General features: G+C 37.8%; 1 protein-coding gene across 3 annotated transcripts in view; it reads right to left on the reverse strand.

Moving 5' to 3' along the window:
• Positions 1–20,505, reverse strand: part of Sanbr (SANT and BTB domain regulator of CSR) — a 52,341-nt gene that overhangs the window by 25,039 nt on the left and 6,797 nt on the right. For 2 of the 3 annotated variants that reach the window (XM_052198621.1, XM_052198622.1), the window contains exons 4-12: positions 18,791–18,977; positions 17,202–17,295; positions 14,815–15,053; positions 11,666–11,724; positions 9,820–9,980; positions 8,361–8,447; positions 8,149–8,259; positions 3,365–3,488; positions 441–593 (exon numbers count right to left, since the gene is read on the reverse strand). In XM_052198621.1, the coding sequence (XP_052054581.1) occupies positions 441–593; positions 3,365–3,488; positions 8,149–8,259; positions 8,361–8,447; positions 9,820–9,980; positions 11,666–11,724; positions 14,815–15,053; positions 17,202–17,295; positions 18,791–18,977 (1,215 nt within the window). Of the gene's footprint in view, positions 1–440; positions 594–3,364; positions 3,489–8,148; positions 8,260–8,360; positions 8,448–9,819; positions 9,981–11,665; positions 11,725–14,814; positions 15,054–17,201; positions 17,296–18,790; positions 18,978–20,505 lie in introns of those variants that run through there. The other variant, XM_052198623.1, reaches the window with a different exon arrangement.

Raw genomic sequence — 20,505 nt, forward strand, 5'->3', positions numbered from 1 at the left:
GAGAGTGCGGAGGGATGAGTGCATTTACACATCTGTGAAATTATTAGAGTGATAAAAAAAGTAAGAAAGAAAACTGAAAACTGTTAACCAAGTAGGAAGTGGTGGAGAAAGATTTCTCTGTCTCTCTTTACTTCTGTGTGTGCCCTCTGTCATTTCCTAGGTGGATGTAGTTATACTTAAAAGGAAAAAGATTTTACATAAAAGTGTTAGGGGCTGCTGAACTATAAAAGAGAATATCAAAAGTTACCTTTGGCTTTTCTGGCAGAAATAACTAGGTTTGGAGGGTTATTATTAACAATAAAAACCATGAAGGTGTGAGGAGATGTTGGGTACTAGGAGGAGCTGAAGGGGGATAGTGGTGCCTGGGTATGGCCAACATACATTGTATAGACACATGGAACTTACAAAGAGTCAAAGGTTAAAACAAACAAACAACTTACCTTTGTGAGCTGAGTAGGATCAAATCGAAGAACCTTCTGGTTACAGCAGGGGTAAGTTCCAGTGCCCACAGTGTTTAGTGAATTTACTGTGCTAGAGTAAACTACCACTTCTGAGTGATACTGACAATGTGAGAATTCAATACAGAGGAAAGCCTGTGTAAAAGAAATATATGAAAATTAACAGTTATCTGCACAATGAAATACATCTCAAAATACTTTTCTGAAGAGTGTGTATTGCATATTTCATTCTAAGAAATGCACAGAAACAGCTCTTCTGCAGAGGCTCCAAGTAGTGAGCACTGGCCAGGGTCTGAGACGGGAATACTGAGTGAGTGGAGGCACATACACACGGGAACACTGAGTGAGTGGGGGCGCATACACATGGGAACACTGAGTGAGTGGGGGTGCACGCACACGGGAACACTGAGTGAGTGGGGGCGCATGCACACGGGAACACTGAGGGGGGCGCATGCACACGGGAACACTGAGTGAGTGGGGGCGCATGAAAACGGGAACACTGAGGGGGGCACATGCACACGGGAACACTGAGTGAGTGGGGGCGCATGCACACGGGAACACTGGGTGAGTGGGGGTGCATGCACACGGGAACACTGAGTGAGTGGGGGTGCATGCACACGGGAACACTGAGTGAGTGGGGGCGCATGCACACGGGAACACTGAGTGAGTGGGGGCGCATGCACACGGGAACACTGAGTGAGTGGGGGCGCATGCACACGGGAACACTGAGTGAGTGGGGGCGCATGCACACGGGAACACTGAGTGAGTGGGGGCGCATGCACACGGGAACACTGAGTGAGTGGGGGCGCATGCACACGGGAACACTGAGTGAGTGGGGGCGCATGCACACGGGAACACTGAGTGAGTGGGGGCGCATGCACACAGGAACACTGAGGGGGGCGCATGCACACGGGAACACTGAGTGAGTGGGGGCGCATGCACACGGGAACACTGAGTGAGTGGGGGTGCATGCACACAGGAACACTGAGTGAGTGGGGGCGCATGCACACAGGAACACTGAGGGGGGCGCATGCACACAGGAACACTGAGGGGGGCGCATGCAAATGAGGCTCTTTCTGAGGTGACAGGGAAATGCTAAAACTGGATGGTGTGCTGTAAGTGGTACCAACCGTGGGAATTCACTAAAATGAATGAACTATATAATAATCTATGGCATGGACTTACACCCCAAAAAGCTTCCAGAGAACAAAACCAAGCCTGCTTTACTAAAAACCCAGATGAGAAAAACTGATTTTAATATAAGCATCTAAATTAAAACTGACCAATATTTTTAAGAATTCTGGTGAAATATAAAATAATTTCATTTCACTTGGTTATTCCTTGACTTTTGTGATGGTAAATATTTAGAATCAGTATAATTAAAAACTGTGGCCTAACAGTCATTAAAGATAATAGCTTGTCATGGTATGGTTATGCGATAGGTTTTAAATACTCATGTAAGTTCATAAAAACCTTAACGGAAAACCAAAATTAACAATTAGTTTAACAACAAAGGCAAATATCAAAGCATATTAACAAGACATGGGAAGACTGCAATGCTCACACAGGCAGCTGAGGAGGGCGAGGGGAGCCAGGACCGCCACAGAGCGGGGACTGAGGGAATTACCCTGCTTTCTAATTATAGGCGCTCACTCAAGAGGTCTAAGAGCCCGTGCTTATGTGAAAACCTGTATGGAAATATTTATAGCAATGACTTCACAATGGCTCCAAACTAGAATCACTACAAACGTCTGTCAGCTGGTGAACTGCTCAACATGCTGTGTAACACATACAACAGAAGGCTACTTCACAAATAAAAGGAAACAAGGAGATTCATGCAACATGTTTAAATTTCACATTTATTCTATTGAATGAAAGACTCTCCACTCAAGCAGTTAATACTTATGACTCTATCTGTATGACTTTCTGGAAAGGGAGAAACTACAGGCAGACAGATTTAACAGTGACTGTCAACCACTGAGAAAGAGCTGGTTTAAAAATCACAGGCGACCAATACAATGTCCTATGCTCTCATGGTAGTAACACACTGCATGCATCAACTCACGATGTACTTCAATAAATCCGGTGTTAAAAAAGGATTTGCACACAGTCTGGCATTCTAAACTCTGATGGTTTTGATAAACTGTTCTTCCTTCTCTCTATTGAAAATCAAGGGAGTAAAAAATCTAAAGGGAGGGTGTTCATATGAGTTTTATGAAGAAAACTTTGGATTTATGTAAGATTAATTAGGAATGACTGTGAATCTGTAAAAAGTAATAAGTCTTTCAAGAACTAACATACTTGTGCTTTTGCTAAAAATTCAAATTATTAAAACCATGAACAAGGCTGAGACTACAGGTCAGTGTATAGCCTGGGATCCGACTTTAGAGCCCATGCTAGTATGGGAGTCAGGGAGAGAACAAAGTATTTTAGGAAATGCAATTGTCACTAAGCAGCTAGATGTGGTGATACACATGTGTAATAGCAGCACTAGGGACACTGACACAGAGGGTCATAACTCAAGGCCAGCATAGGACAGCTTGTTTCGAAAATCAAAACAACAGAAGGTCCAAAGGTGATCCTGAATTTCTAAGGGAATTTATGGCCCAACTGAGAAATAGTTTGGCTGGAAATAAGAGCAATAAAGATACACACACACACACACACACACACACACACACACACACGCATATACCATACACACATGTATACATATGTGGATATATACAGATACACATACATACATACCTTGAAAAAATGGATTAGATAGCAAAGACTCTGTTGTCTTCCTGAAAATACTTGTTTCAGCAATAAGCATAAGAAGAAAGGGAAAAATGGCAAAAGAAATAAAGGCAGATACAAACAATATAGTACCAGTCTCACCGCTAATTTCTTTAAAACCTCACCTGGTAACACCTTGAACAGGTCAGCCAGTTGATTGTGCCCCACAAACGCCAATAAACATCTCTCCAAGATTTCAATTCTTCAAAAAGACTATTCAAATATTCATGTACATCCCAGGTTTTATCTCTAGAAAAAAAGCCTCAAATATTACAAGTGAGAAATACAATCTGTTTTAACCAAATGTTTTGGCATTTGTGGTTCATTTCCAAGAATATTTTTAAGTGATATGTGTGGTATAGACTACACAGAAAAACAGGTTCAATCTCATTTGGACATTAACTTTGTGGGCATCAAAAGAAAATATGAAAAGGTTGAATATATTCTTATTTTGTTGAAATGAAATATTATTAAGTAGTTTGAACTGGCCAGTAGTTAAGAATCATTAGATGTTTGTTAAACACGAACTTTACATCATTTCACTTTACTTTTAAAAACTCTTTATTGTATATGAATGTGTTTGCATGAGTGCATGTGTCACACTGTGTGTGTGTGTGAGATAGATGATGCACGCATGCACACACACACACACACACACACAGAAGCACATACATAGGCCACAGGACAATTTGTGGGAATCAGTTTGCTCTTTCACCATTGACTCTCTTGTGCATCATCTGTCAATAAAATGCTGTTGGCTTATTAGCTTAGGCAGAAAGTAGGAGGTGGGAGTTCTGGTGCAGAGACAGAATTTCTGGGATTGAAATGTGTGAGTGCCCCGAATTCTGAGGAAGATGGTAGCTTAAAACTGAGGAGAAGTATTCATAAAATAGAACAAATGGGAAACTGAGTTATGAGACAGCAGAAATGAGCCAAAGCTTTTGGCCTAGGCAATTGTTCATAGTAATTCACTCTCAGAGCCATTATTTCATGATCTTGGAAAAGGCCAGTTTTTACACTGTGGGAGCTGCAGGTGTTAAATCCAGGTAACTAGGCTTAGTGACAGGCCCCTTTGCCTGACAAGTCATCTCAGGAACTCTGAGACCTTTACTTTAGCTGTACATGTTGCAGGTGTATTATTATTAGTGCTTCTAAATACTTCAATTATGTGATGGCTTAATACATTCTTTTTAAACAGTGTTTTCTAGTACTTGAGCAATATAGTATTATTAAATACTGTATTTCTTTAATACTGTTGGTCTTCACTGAATACATTTTAACACTGAGCAAAGATATAAACCGTATTTGCCATGGTCATATATAACTGGAGTATTTGTCTGAGTCAGATTATCTATCTATAGCTATGTATGTATGGTCTTTTTTTGTTGTTGTTTTTTCTTTTTGTTTTTTGTTTTTTGGATTTGGTTTTTTCAAGACAGAGTTTCTCTGTGTAGCCCTGGCTGTCCTGGAACTCACTCTGTAGACCAGGCTGGCCTCAAACTCAGAAATCCACCTGCCTCTGCCTCCCAGAGTGCTGGGATTACAGGCACGCGCCATTGCCGCCATCACCACCCGGCTGCATGTCAGTTTCTTACTAGACAGCCTGGACTGGCCTGGAACTTGCTACATAGCTCAGTGGGCCCTCAAAAACTAAGACCCAAGAGCTGAGCCTCTGGAATGCTGGAGTCACAGGAGCAGACTACCACATCCAGCTTCTTCCTAAGACTCCATTCGAAACTTTAAACTTTTGTTATTTTGGGGTATAGTTCAGTAAATAATGATGTGTAAATATGTTATCACAAACTACACAGGCACATCTGTCCTCATTTTTACAGGTTAAGACAGGGTTGCACTCACAGCTCACATTAGCCTTGAACCAGCAGTAGCCTTCCTGCAATCCCTTTCCTGGGATTATAGGCATTGAGACACCATGCCTGGCTTTAAAAACAATCTATTTATTTAAAACATATTGCTTCCTTTACTTTTTATTTTATGCATGAGGATTTTATCTGCATGTATGTCTGAGCACCAGGTCTGTGCAGTGCCCAGGGAAGCCAGAAGAAGGCATCAGGTGTTGTAGAACCGGAGTTAACAGGGTCGGGAGCTGCCATGTGTGGACTAGGAATTGAACCTGGGTCCTCTGGAAGAGCAGTCAGAGCTCTTAACTGACTAAAAGACAGTTTCTGAAATGTTTGTATCAACTGTTGCCTTGTAGAAGAATAAGTAGAACACCAAAAATAGATGTTGAAGTTAACGCCAATTTACTTTTTTCACTTACTACTAGTAACAGTTATTGCTGTCAAAATTGAGGTAATTTTCAATTTTCAAAAGGCAAATAAAGTCTCGACATATATATATATACCATGTGCCTATAAATAGTGAAAGTTCTGAAATTACTTATTAAGAGAAATATGAAACATTTTAAAATTGACTATGGTATTAATACGTCAAATTAAGGGTTGTCTTGTATTTGTTTTTTAATCTTTTTTAAGTTTATCTTTTAAAAATGATTTATTTTCCTTTTTTTGTACATTGGTGTCCAACTGCATCTCTTTCTGTGTGAGAGTGTCATATTCCCTAGAACATGAGTTCCAGACAGTTGTGCGCTGCCATGAGAGTGCTGACGATTAAACCCCAGTACTCTAGAAAAGCAGCCAGTGCTCTTAATTTCGGAGCCATTTCTCCAGTCCCCCCACCCCCTGTCCATATTTCTATTTTAATGTTTCAAATATAATGCTGGAAGATTCTTTTCTGTAAAAAACTGTATTTGTGTTATAGCTGACAATGAACTGAACTGATCCTTCTGTGTTCATTTCTCAAGTTCTTGAATTACATGTGTAAGCCACACTTGCTAAAGTTATATGTGTACATGTCTATGTGTGTGTACTGGATGTATGCACTTCTGTGGTTATGTGCGTGCATACAAGTGGGTTCTGGATTCTGAAAGCTATTTTGTATGTGTGATATATGGATATTTGTACATGTGGGAGCACCTGGCTATGTGCATGTGAATCAAGGCCAGAGGACATCATCAGGGGTCTTTCTCTATGACTCTCTATCTGTTTGGGAAAGGGAGCACCATTGAACCCGGAGCTCACTGGCTTACCATCACGCTTCAGAGTTCCTTCACCCACCAGCCTTAGTGTTACAAGCACATGCTGCCACAATCAGCTTTTTATGTGGGTGCTGGGAATACACACTCAGGTCTTCATGCTTGTATAGCAAGCACTGTATGCACTGAGACATCTTTGCAGTCCATTTATACATTTTTAATACAGAAAAAGAATCATGTAGAAGCAATAGTTAATATTTTAGTGAATATGTTCTTTAAATGCTTTCTACAAAAATATATCCCAGGCTGGTCCTGAACACTATGTAGCCAAGTATGACTTTGATTTTCTGTGATCATCTTGCTTCCACATCCAGAATACTGAGAGGACATCTTCAGAGCTCCGCCACTCTGCGAGTCCAGGACAACACGTTGGGAGCTGGGCGGAGATACTTAAATCCCAATGATTCCAGAAAGAAAGTTGTAAAGAAATGGTGGCATTGCAAGTCATGCAGACAAAGCAGAGTGTAGCTGGCTGCTAGGAGGCCTAGAGTATCATCCCCAGTCTGGTCTGCAACCATCTAGACAGAAGCAGCAGGCCTGGCTCTCCCGACTGCCTGAGACTCGATTGTGTTGGGCTGCAGAGCAACATGGCTGCCCTGCCTGTGAACATCAAGAGTCGGACTCTGCCATGGGAAGGGAAGAGGAGTGTGAACACAAGAGGGGTGGAGGCTGGAGCAGATGCTGAGCCTTCAAGTTCACTAAGTACAGCTCAGCAGTTCAGAGTATGAACTGTTCTCGGAGAGGACCCAAGTTTAGTCCCTGGTACCCACGTTACGCCAGCTCCAGGGATTTGATGTTTTTGGTCTTTGAGGGCACCCACACTCATGTACACGAGTCGTTTTAAAAAAGAACTAATTTTCTATCTTTTGTATAGCTATATGGCTATATTTTAGCTTGTTCAGTCATTTAAATTTCTTGGAAAGAGGGCAGCTAGTTCATATATTACTATACTTAGTAATGAATGATCTTGTTAAACACCTTCATTGACTCAATAATACCTCTTTGTAAAAATTCCTAACAATAGGATGTTGTCAAAGAAGCTGTGCATTTTCAAAGTTTCTGTTCTTCTGAGAATATAAGCACATGTATTATGTACTGATAAAGTATAACAAATAGATGAAGATAGATTATAAACTCCAACTTTAACGTTCCAGTTACCAAGAATAAACAAAATAAATTTAGTTCTCTTATAAAATTCAATGGAATACTTAAATAGATAATAAAAATGTTAGTGATAAATCACTTTAATGGTACTGACCAGAATATTTTAAGACTAATATATAATAATTTGTAGCACTTAGAAGTTTTAGGACATTATGAAACTCACCTAGTAAATACAATGTAGCGTTTACAATAACTTTGTTTGGAAAGCACATTTTTCTATGTCAAAGTTAGAATTATGCTCAGGGGCTGTCCTATTGCTATAGAAGTAATTAGCTATACAGGATGTGTATGGTGGTGCCTGCACATAATTCTGACACTTGGAGGTAGGAAGACATTAAGTTCAATGTTAGTTTAGACTATATAGCAAACAAGATTTTTGTCTCTATAAACCAGAAAATTAAGTTATATTTTTATAAATACTCTTTTGTTTGTTTGTTTATTTTCGGGACAGGGTTTCTCTGTGTAGCCCTGGCTGTCCTGGAGCTTACTCTGTAGATGAGATTGGCCTTGAACTCAGAAATCAGCCTGCCTCTACTCCCAAGTGCTGGGATTAAAGGCGGGCACTACTACTGCCCAGCTTGATAAGTATTCTTGAAATTCACACACAAAAACTGTATTTAATCTTTACCGCACCTTATGTGGATGTAGATAATATTTCCATGTCGATCCACATTGATTTTTCCAGGGATGCAAGGAATTCTTCTTTCTGTTTCTCTGGTCAAAAGTTTCTTACACAAACAGCATCTATAACAAAAAGGAAATGCTAAAAAACACCCAAGAAAAGAATTTAATGTAGCACGCATGTAATGTAACTATTATAGAGCATGGCAAGAAGAGCTTGTTACCGATAGAGTGTTGCTGCGCTGTTTCCAGAATCTGGATTTAGGTATTCAGGGTCAAACAGTCTTTCAATCTTCTTACAAAACAGTTTACTATGAAAAACAAATGACCGATAGATTAAATGTCTATATTTAGTATCTCAAAGTTAGTGGTCCCCCTTTCTTCTTCCCTCTCTTCCTCCTGTCCTTGTGTGTGTGTGTGGGGGGGGGCGGCTACACAGTGCCAGGTGCACCTACCTATTCTAACAGTATATCAAACTAAAATCAAATAAAAATAATAAAATATGGCTAATAATTATAAGCTATTAAGGTTTACATTGTGTTTTTAAACAATACCAGGTAGAGTATCAAGAATTAAATGGTATCTCCTGTTAAGCATAATATATCTGAGCTTCAAGTCTCCTCCACATGTCCTTCCTGTCATGGTTTCCCTTTGTAGAACTTTTGTTGGTCTTAAAGGGCACATATGAATTTTGAATTCCATCCCCATTTTTAAGTATGTTCTTAGGTAATTTCATTATATATCATTCCCTTAAGGGCTGAATTCTTGGATAATCCTCTTCTTTATCAATTTCTCTTTCTTTTAATGGATCATCCAGATTAGCACATTAAAAACATCTAGTACCATCTTTAAAAACCTCCTCTCTTGAGCTTATTTACCCTAACAAAGTACCGATCTCTCTATTTTTCTAAGAAACCATTCAGAGCAAACATCTGGACACCTTCCACACCCAGGGGGCCTGACTCCTCCTCTGTGCCTCCTCCAAATCCATCAGTTTCCACCAGCCTTTGCCTCTTGACACATCTCCTTGCTTCTCCTACCTATGCCTCATTTTTTCTACACAGCAACCTAAATCTCTTAAAAACAGATCTCAAAACAAAACAAACAAATAAAACCAACTCTGCTCTGTCTAAACCTAGAATAAGGTATATTCATTCTCCTTGCTCTGACCTCAATGGCCCCTGCAAGACATGGCTATCACAGGTCTCATATCATACCACTTTGCCCCCTTAAAATGATGCCTTAATCTTAACACAGTTCACTACTACCATATGTTCATATGTTCATTACACAAAATTGCTACCAAAATGATTCTGCAGACAAAGGTAACGGCCACCAACCCTGATCACCTGAATTTGACCCTAGGAATCCACATTGTGTAAGGAGAAAACTGTTTCTGGTAAGTGACCCCCTGACCTCCGCATGTGCTCTGGTGTGTGGGTATGCACACGTGCATGTGTGTGTGTGCGTGTGCGTGCGCGCGCGCGCACATCCACACACTTCACACTAAAATCAAATGTGATAAAAAATTTTTAATCATTAAGATTTACCATAAGCTTTTGGCTTTTTATTTAAAAGTAAAATAGAAATATACTGTTTATAGACTTTAAAATAGAGATTTCACTAAAATTAAGTAGAAATATACTTAATATAATACAATAAAATTAAAGTTTAAAAAATTACCTCCTAAACTTATCTTTTTTGTCTTTTAAGTCATCAATTTCGTTGTGTGTGAACAGGTCAGCTATGCGTGTAAGAAGATTTGCGTTGATACAGTTCATGTTGCACGGAGCAGCTACTATGGCATTCATATTTTTATGGCAATACTGAATACATTGTTCAACCTGAAAACACAAAATAAAAAATTTATTTTGAAAATAGTAACACAAATGATACTGTCAGAGTAATACCTTTCAAACAAAATTAATGAAAAGTCTAACCCATATATACATAGCCAGTAACTGGGTTTTGCCAATTTTGTTGATGTATACTATTAAATAGGTAAAATTTAAAAACACACATAGCTAAATTATTTCTAATTCCTTTGACTTAAAACAATAATGTATTTTGAATGACTGCAGCAGGTATAAATCTTAATCTGTATACTACAGCTCACATTCAAATGACTTCTATTGTTTTATTTTTATTTTATATACATTTGTATTTTGCCTGCAGCTTTATCTGTAAGGATATCTTGTAATTATACAGTTGTGAGTGCTGTGACTTGAACTCAGGTCCTTGTAAGAGCAGTCAGTGCTCTTAACTATTGGGCTGTCTCTCCAGCCCCTCAAATGGCTTCTTATAGGTTAAACCTAGCTATTAAGTCTCATTCTCCTAGGTAAGAGAGTTAACATTTCAGCCATTTAAGTATTTTCTCCATCTGGTCTACCTGATCTCTCCCTTCCTTCTTTTCTAACCTGAGGCAGAGTTATTTAGTGTAAGAGTAGAGAGGTTAGTCTCGTATTTTTCAAAATACTTTGCTGATGGCATAAAAGTAATCTTTAAGGGTTTAGGCTTCCAATCTCAAAGTTTAAGGACTCTGGATTTTCCCTGTACTCCTTGCTTGAAGCCAATATAAGCAGCTCCCTGAGGAATACCAGGAATGCAGTACCCAGTACACTGCAAACAAGCCAATAAGCTCATCTGCCAACACAGTAGTGTTCAGCTCTAGACAGTTTTATAAGGAACAACGCCCAAGCATTTATTTAAAAGATAACTAGAAAATATTAACCATGAAAGCATATGAAATTATTTGAATTCTAAAGATTTTTTAGTTTTGGTTTTGTGACATCAAGTTTGACCATGCATCCCATGCTAACCCAGATATTTATTAAATAAAAAATAAATATTTAATATTATAGTTTGAAATATATGTGTATATATTATAGTTTTATATTTGATCAGCCATTCTTAATCAATAGATATGAGCTATGATGTAAACACAAAACTATACTGTTAGGTAGCTGGATATTTGTTTTTTGTTTACTGAACTATACATGAAAGACACAGAATAAAACATGCCTAAAAGCTGGGCAGTGGTGGCACGTGGCTTTAATCCCAGCACTTGGGAGGCAGAGACAAGCAGATCTCTAAGGTGGAGTCCAGTCTGGTCTACAAAGTGAGTTCCAGGACAGCCAGGGCTGCACACATACACACAAAAAACTGTCTCAAAAAAAACAAAAACAAAAACAAAAAGCAAAACCAAAACCAAACAAATAACAATAACAAAAAGCCTAAAAATGATTTAAATAGTAAAACAATATATTACAATTAATTCTTCTTTTGTTAGTGAAAGAACAAAAATCTTGGAATAAAATTTATTGTTTAGTCTCAAATTATACAAATGGTTGCTCCAATTATAGACATAACATACAAAATGATACCCAGTAATCTTAATCCCTTCTCTCCAGAACAAAGTATTGTTACAAATTATACTCTTGAACTAACAACTATTTTGCTTTCTATACATTTAAAGGGGAGAAAGCATTATGTCAATAAAGGGGCTTAGATGTTTAAAATGAATACTTACTAATGAATCCATCTTCAAGAACTCTGAAGAAATAAGGATTGAAATGACATTTCCTGGCTCTAATAAAAAGAAAGAGCATGAAATTTCCTTTTGATAGTTAACCCAGTCTTCCCTTTTCATCTTAAAAGAGTATGGTACTTTAATAAAAATTGATATTCCTTGTTTATATCAGTTAGCTTGGTTACAAAAGAGAGAAGATTTAGTGTTAAATCATATGGTATAGAGAGACTCAGCAAACTTCTTCAGTTAGGTTCACGTTAAGTACAAAGACTCTAGCTGAAGATAATGACATGCAAAGGTTGCAGTGAGAAAAGTTAAACAATGAACAGTGATAGCATTAATTAGGAAAGTTATTTCAAAAAGACATTCAGTGCTGGCAAATACTTAAATGTAAAAGACCCTGAAATGTAATAAAAAATGTACTGACAAAAGGCTGAAGTTACATGCTGCTGCCACACTACGTGGGTCTCCAGGCACACAGATAAGGGAAGAAGGTAAGTCTATCATCTCTGTGAAATAGATTTAAGAGGAGAAAAACCCAGCCATTTCCTGATAGTCATTCTAAACCCTTTGTAGCAGAACAATGGGTAAGTCATTCCAACACTTCCCAAGTAACAGTTCTACTTAAAGGTTCTTAAGCTGGTAGGAAAGCTTCTTGGGAAATAGTTCTTAAGGGTACACTCTTCAATTAAGAACCAGTGGCTTAATTATAGGGGATTTAAGTAAGCATCTGCATACCTTTCTTGGTTAAGATAAAGACTGCTTCTGGAAAAAATATATTTATAGCAGTAACTATTTCATTTGACTTTTACTATATATACATGAATATGCTGCGGTAAACAAATTTTGGTATGTGTGTATGTGTGTGTGTGCATGTATGTGCATGTGTGTGTGTGTGTGTGTGTGAGTGTGTGTGTGTAATCTTACTTTTTTCACAACAGGCTACTATCTACCAGAAAAGAGGTATGTGTATACACACATATATGAATATATATACACACACATATTCATGACTAGATGATCTGAAATCTGGTCTTTGGCTTGATTTTTTTAAGACAACTTAAAAATGTTTAAAAACATTTATTTTTTGTATGTGTGTATTTTGCATATATATATATATATATATATATATATATATATATATATATATATGTCTGACTGTGTACATGCGGCAGCTGAGGAGTACTGAAAAGGGCACAGGATCTCCTAAAACTGGAGTTATAGATGGTGGTGAGCCTCCATATTGGGAATCCAAACTATGGCCCCTGGAAGAGCAGACAATGCTCTTAATCACAGAGTCATCTCTCCAGCTTGGCTGAAAAACTGACTTAATCTTAGAATTAGAATTTTTATTTAAAACATTTTTATCTAGAAATCTTTCCCACTAGTTTTGTCATTATAATATAAAATTTTATGAATCTTTTCAATACTGTAAGCATATTAATAAGAGTTTTTTGTTTGCTTGCAGTGCTAAGAATTGAACCTAAGTCCTCATGAATGCTAGGTGAATACTCTACCACTAAGCCATACTCCCAACCTCTATTATGTGTTTGAAAATATTCTGATATTGTCTAGTACATAGATTGTATTATTTCTTATATAAATCTATGCTCATTGAAAGATTACTTATTATTCTTTTTTTCAATTAATATTTTAGCATGTTAAATAATGGGTTTTATTGTGACATTTTCATATATACATGTCCCTTAACAGCTATCTTCTTATCATTAAGAACACTGTTTCTCAAATTTTAGTTTCAGGATTTCTTTACAATCTTAAAAACGGAGACTCCTGAACAGCTTGCTTATGTATCAGTATCTATCATACTAAAAATTATGTAAGGAGAGAAATTTTTAGAAGTTAATTTTAAAATACAATAATCCTAATACTTGTAAACATATTTTTGTGAAAAATATCTTCAAAATGAAAAAGACACAGTGAGTGACACTGAATGACTTTCTGTGAATTTCTTCAATGTCTAAGTCAACTGACTACAGAATTCTCATATCTGTTTCTTTTTCCTTTCTGAGACAGACACTCTATAGCCCAGGCTGGCCTTGACCTCACGGCAATACTCTTGTCCCAGGATCCCATGTGCTGGAATTATAAGCATGAACCGCTATGTCTGGCTTCATATCAGCTTCTTCTGCATTCGATTTGTGTGTTGTTAAGTTAAAACGTGATGAACAGTATCTTCTTGGAGGCTGAGTGACAGGATCTGGATCCTACCAATCAGCTTCTACTTGGCTCAGCTCTCACTGTGAGGGAGCCGGTAACCCTTTACACAATTTCTTTTTTAGACATTGCACAATTCTCATCTGGAAAAGGCTGGCTCACTGAGTTACGCATGTTCTGAATATCCAGACACTTCCCTGTAAAGAGGTATTTGAGAGTCAGTGTGTTGTTAATAAGACTAACAGTATTTCAACAGAAAAGGTTCTGTGTGTGGAGCAGCAGGTAAATTTTCCAAACCTTGAGAATTCACTTGAGAATTTGGCTCTTTGTCACTAATAACACATACTATCAACTATTTTCCTTTACATGACTAGTCTATTTATATAAAAAGTATCAAGCACCTATGATAAATAATCATCATTTATGAAAGTTGTTTTTTCAAGTGAACATGTTTTTCTACTTTTCAGTGTCAGCGGGTTTGGCTCATAACTGTACAAATGATTTCCCTCACAACAGCCATGTACTGGCATGCATCAAGTCTGAGGACCACCACCAGAGGCCAAAAAGGATGAATACCCAAGGGCTGAGAGTTAAGAAAGTCATTTTTACTGTTTCATTAAGAACAAGTGAACCTACATTTTTTTCCCTTTCCTTTTTTAACTCTGATTGCATGGTATGGAGAAAATGAGAATACCTTGCGCAGCCCAGCTTTGATCTGGGCTACAAAGCTCAACAACCTTGCACACCATCGCCTTTTCACATTCCAAACAGACCTTGTGTAAATTTCATTAACCTGGTAGGCCTTTTTAAGCGTCTCTAGAATCCTTTCTAGGATGTACAAAACATCAGTTTCTGTAATATGAGCATAAATACTAATATTAAATAAACTCCTGCGTCTTAGCTTGGACCTGAAGCAGCCACCAGATGACACACAAAGTTCACCACAAAATAAGCAACAAATTATTATTTTTTACCTAAAGTGGGAATCTCACAATCTTTACTCTCCTTAGTGTTCCTTTTAACATATTTTATCAACCAGTTGAAAATGTGAACATCACAATGAACTGAAATGTCCACCTCCTCCCAGCGCTGGGCATCCATAGATAGATATTCAGCGAAATACTTCATCTCTGATATCAAAAGATCTCGTGGGCAAATAAAGTCTTCCTTCAGGCTCTTGGCTTCATCACACACATGGATCACCATGTTTGGCCTTCATGAGAGAATGTTACACAGAAATGAGGCTGTTAGAACCTGACAAGAGGCAAGAACACTGATATTTAGTACAGGTTAGACCACAAAGGGATTTGAAGACTTGGGCCACAGAAGTCTATTTAACAGGGTTTGACATTCAGGATTTCTCCTTTCTTGTCTATCTGATTATACCTCAGATTGTGGTTAATTTTAGCAAGCTATCTACTTACTTAATAAAGAAATTAAAAAATATTGTTACTAATGGACTAATTGTTTAGACAGCTTAAATTTTATTGTTCAAGTTTTAATTCCCATAGAGTGGGTAAATAATAGACTTTGATTCTTGTGTAATGACTAACATCTTTACACCTTTGAAAAAGAAAATGATATCTAAAATGATTCAAATTTAAATCAAATTAAAAATCAGTATCACTTAGCCACTTTTAGCATCAGCAAAGTTTGGGTCAAGGCATTCACAAAATGTATATTAATGAGTACAGATTTAGTAAGTTTAGATAACACATCTGGAGGTTTGCTTCAAAAATTAGATACTCCTTGAGTTTACCTTCTTTAAAAGTGATACATTTTTCTGGGCATGGCAACTCACATGCACGACCCTCGGTGTGGGAGTCTGAAGTGACAGACAGACTGCCATGAGCTGGAAGCCAGTCTGAACTGCACAGTGAGTACCAGGCCAGTCTGGGGCACAGTGACACCCTGTGTCAAAATGCAAAAGTCAGCTAAAAGAGGGAGAAGTAGAGGCTGGGGTACAGCTCAGTTGGGAAAGTCCACGGAACTCAGTTCCTAGGGCTCACTGTAAAAGCACAATGCCATGGCACACTTCGTAACTCCACAGCTGGGGCGATCAGGACCTGGCCACAGCCAGCCTAGACAACTTCTGGAAAGTTTCAGGCCAGAGAAAACCTGTCTCAAAAAACAAAAAAACAAAACAAAAACAAAAAAACCCACCAGGCAAATTAGGCATGACAACCAAGCTTGTCTTCTGGCTTTCACATGTGCACAGTCACACACATAAATAAAAACAAACAAAAAACAAGAACCTGATACGCTGTCTTCATGTTTATAAAAAGGAAATAGGAAGAAATAAGTACTACAAATGTCAATTATTCTGTGCTTATTTCAATTTTACAAATTCCAAATACAAAATCAGTGTTTTACCTACAATTGGGATATGAGAAAAAGTATTCTAATCATACCCAGGCCAACAAGACGGTGCAGTGCAAAGGACGCCTCTGTCAAGCCCCTGGGACCCCCTAGTGTGGGAGAAAACTGATTCTGACCACTACCCCTGACCACCACATTCACTATGGGGCATATCTCACAATGGCTTGCTCGAGGCTGGCCTGGGAACCTGCTTAGACTCTGACTCAGGATGAATGCTAAAGGGCTGCAGGCACCACTCAGTGCTGAGTGCTTCCCTAGCTGTGCAGTACCTAGGCTCAAGCCTCCGCCCCAGGAAGAAAGGGTGGTGAGGGGGTAGGGAGGAAGAAAAGTAGCTTGGTAGATGAGTTTTGCCATATGTGAACTTTATATTAATAAAGCTGTTATTATAAATCTACCACAACTAGGGGTACAGGAAGGCTGTTTTAGAGATGAGAAAAATGTTTTGTATATTCATTAGCTGATAGTTATATGGTGTACTGTGTCAAAACAAGTAATCATTTATAGTGCATGCAACTTGCCCTATAAGAAATATACAAAACAATTCAAAATATCGAAAGCTGAAGAATACTGAAATATATTCAGATTTTTAAGTATTTGTATAGCAATTATATTAAAATAGTTCTAAAATAAACATTTAATCTCATTAATAAACTTCAAGAACTAATTACTTACAAGATTTTTCTTTGAGCATTGAAATTTACTTTCCAATGTTGTTACTAGATGTTATTTCTAATTTTTTAAAATATGCCAATTAATTTTTATTAAAAAAAAACCCAAAATATATAAATAACCCAAGCAAGTAATGTGTTAGGTATTATTTTTGTTGTTCACGCATAGATGATTCTGACTCCAGTGTTTCAACAACTGTGTAACGTATACCCTAAAGTATGGTAACTGACATACATTAGCATTAACCGTGTATTTGCACAGTTAGAGGTAATATCAGTATTAAATCTCATCCAACAAACAACTAGCCTCCTACCCTTCAGATTCTCCAGTCTCTTCTCCAGCATTACGAGCAGTACAGTTTTCACTTTCTGAAGAGCAATTCCTTGTGGTGGCTATACTATGTCTTCCTTAAATACAGAAACAGACACATACAAAAAAGGGGGTGGGTGGGTTAGCATTTCTAGCCAAGAATGGGTCTGACTTATGGCATGTAACATGGTAAATATAGTTTCCAAGGCAGTAAAGGTGGTATCTGTCAGGTGGCACCTCTTGCTTTAATGTTAATATTTTAAAGGGAAACAGAAGAAACATAGAAAACGAATCATAAACTGCTAATGTTATAGTGAACATTTTCAAAAGATTGTGATGTAGTATTCCAAACTAAGTCGAGGGTTCAAAAGCACAGTACAGCCTCTTCTTCCCGCAGTAAATGTCTATTTCAATATTCTGACAGCTGCTGAACTGAAAATGACTCATTCTGTGGACTTCTAAAGCCTGCGGCTTCCAAACGTAATTCCAGCAAACACCTCTTCAACCTCGCCACTGTGTCACTTGCATTTCTGTTAAGTGCATAAGACTGGCTGTAAGAGAAAGATGATGTTAGAGATGAGCAGGGTTCTCCACTGGTTTGGTTTGGTTTTGAAGTAGTCTGGCCTGGCAGTATATTCTTATAATCCCAGCAGCTGGGCAGCAGTGGTAGGTGGATCTCAGTGAGTTCTAGACCAGCTTGATGTACATTGTAAGTTTGGGGACAGCTAAGGCTACATAGAGAGATCCTATCTCAAAACAAACAACAGCCAACCAAAACAAAATAAAAATTTAAAGTAACTATGGTGGTACATGTTTTTATCCTAGCACTCAAGATTATCCTCAGCTACATAACAGGTTTGAGGTCAGCCTGGGCTACATGGAACTTTGTCATACACATACACATAAAAGTAAAAAATAGGTCTGAGTACAGCTGAACTTACAAATTGACTCTGATTTAGTTCTAGGAGAAGAAAAAGTCTACTACTCTTTTAGGTGGAAAAATACAAATGAACAATGAACAAAACGAAATATAAATTTCTATAAAACATCTATGTTAAATTCATTTAAAATAAATGAAGACTAGGAATATAGTTCAGTAGTAAAAGATGTATCTAGCATGAGTGAGGTTATCCCCAGCACTGCGTAATCTGGGTGTGGTGATACAAGCACCTCTCAGTACTTGGGAGATAGGAGGCAGGAAACTCAGAAGTTCAAGGCCATTGTCAACTATGTAGTGAGTTCAAGTTCAGCCTGGGATACATGATACCCTTTCCCAAAAAACAAAATTACAGCAAATAAACATACGTGAAAATATACGTGAAAAACTAGGATGACAAACTGAAGTAAATGATGTTGGTGTGGTTTAAATTTAGTTATGGAAATATCACTTAAGCTATATACTTAAAGTTAAGGTTTTTTAAAAACAACAAAGACAATGGGAATTTGTAACATTCACAAAGATAAAATACTGACAGATTTTTTTTACACAAGTGTTTGAATTAGCCTCTAAATAAAGAAAGGAAGGTTGACTAGAACTTACAAAATGTAGAATTTTTACAAGGACAAGTACTACATTTTATCTTATAATCTTACCTGCTTTAGAAACCGTATCTTGATCAACAGGAGTCTCTTGAAAATCTCCTTGTGTGTCCAGAAGTGAAGATCTGATGTAAGTGGCTAAGGTTTCGACAGGACCCTCTCCAGCAGCCATTACAGGGTTGTACTGGTTGTCAACAGGTGAACTTCCGCAGCTCTTCAGCTCGTCAAACCGTTTCACACACTGAGATCACAGTAAATGGCAAAAACGCAGGTTAGATAAAAACAAAACAACAACAACCAAACAACCAATCAAACAAAACCATTTTGTATAAAAAAGTGCAACATTGGTACTTCCTGTGCTAATCAAAAAATGTAAAAAGCACATAATGATCTTATACAAGCTTATTATCTTAATACGTGCTATTATTGAATAATATTACATGAGCAACCATTAAGTAACCATGAATGATAATCTTCCGCAGCTGTGTAGCAGCCATGGATGAACTGGGTACCTGAAAGGGGGGCAGGACATGAAAAAGGACAAAGGGGAGGAGCAGGGAGAGAAGGATGAAGCCAAGACAGGGGTTTCTAGTCAAGGCTCAAAGTCTAGTATTCAGCACTGTGTTTGTATAGGGAGAGCCCACAGACCCATCCTTTGTTTCAGCTGGATTATGTTGCAAAGCAAGCTCAGCAGGCAGTCTGCTCCTGTAGGAAATTGCAGGTTCCAGAAGATTCCACATAGGTCAGCAGGAGACCAACTTGTAAGGTAGCTACTCAAGGCTGGGGGAAGTGCACACTCTCCAGTCAATAAAATTTAATGATACATTGTTAAGTGTCCTAACTAATAGTAGAGAAGATGTATTTATTCATAGTTCTGAATAATCAACTTCAATATCATTAAGGTTATATAACTATATAAGGCAAAGTAAAAATAACGGAAAAGACATTTTTTACTTCTATTTTAACATACTTCATTTTTAAATTATTTTAGATTTATTTTACTTAAAATCTGCAAGTGTTTTGCCTGCATGTATGTAGTAAACAAGTAAATGCCTGATGCCCACAGAAGCCAGGAGAAGGAAGGGGCTGCGGCCCTGGCGGTGGGATTGCAGGTGGGCAGAGCCTCTGTGTGAGTGTTGTAACTGAGCCATGAACGAGCTCTCCAGTACCTAAAGAGACTCTTCTATAGTTTTTGTTGGGAAAACAGGAACAAAATTTATATTTTAATATATAAAATTCTGTAACTTTTTTCTCCTTTAAAAGTCAGAGTAGAAGTTGTTTTTAAAATGTGTTAACTTGGGCTAGAGAGATAACTAAATGGTTAAGATCACTGGGTTCTCTTTTAAAAAACCCAGGTTCAATTCCCGTAACCCACATAGCAGCTCACAATCATCTGTTAATTCAGTTCCAGGGCTTCCAAGGGCACCAGGTACATGGTGCACACAAACACAGACAAAACATCCCAGACATAAAATATTTAAATGAACGAAGTAAAAAATACTTAACTCAAAGGAATCATGTACATATGCTCTTGGAAGAAGAGTAAAGATTATCTTTATCAGTCATATTTCCCTTTGGTATGCATCTGTTGTTATCAGTTGATAATATTAGTAAGTAAAATACTTGGCTTTTATTTTTGTATTATGTTTCCATCAGGAATAATACCTAATTCTGTCATCATCTAAGTATTAACCAGGTCTGATCTTGCTTAGCTTTGGAGCTCAAATGAGACTAGGTATGTTCTGAGTGGTTCAGCCATAGAATTCTTC

This window comes from Apodemus sylvaticus, chromosome 11, assembly GCF_947179515.1.
Source record: "Apodemus sylvaticus chromosome 11, mApoSyl1.1, whole genome shotgun sequence".
In the NCBI taxonomy this organism is placed as follows: domain Eukaryota; kingdom Metazoa; phylum Chordata; class Mammalia; order Rodentia; family Muridae; genus Apodemus; species Apodemus sylvaticus.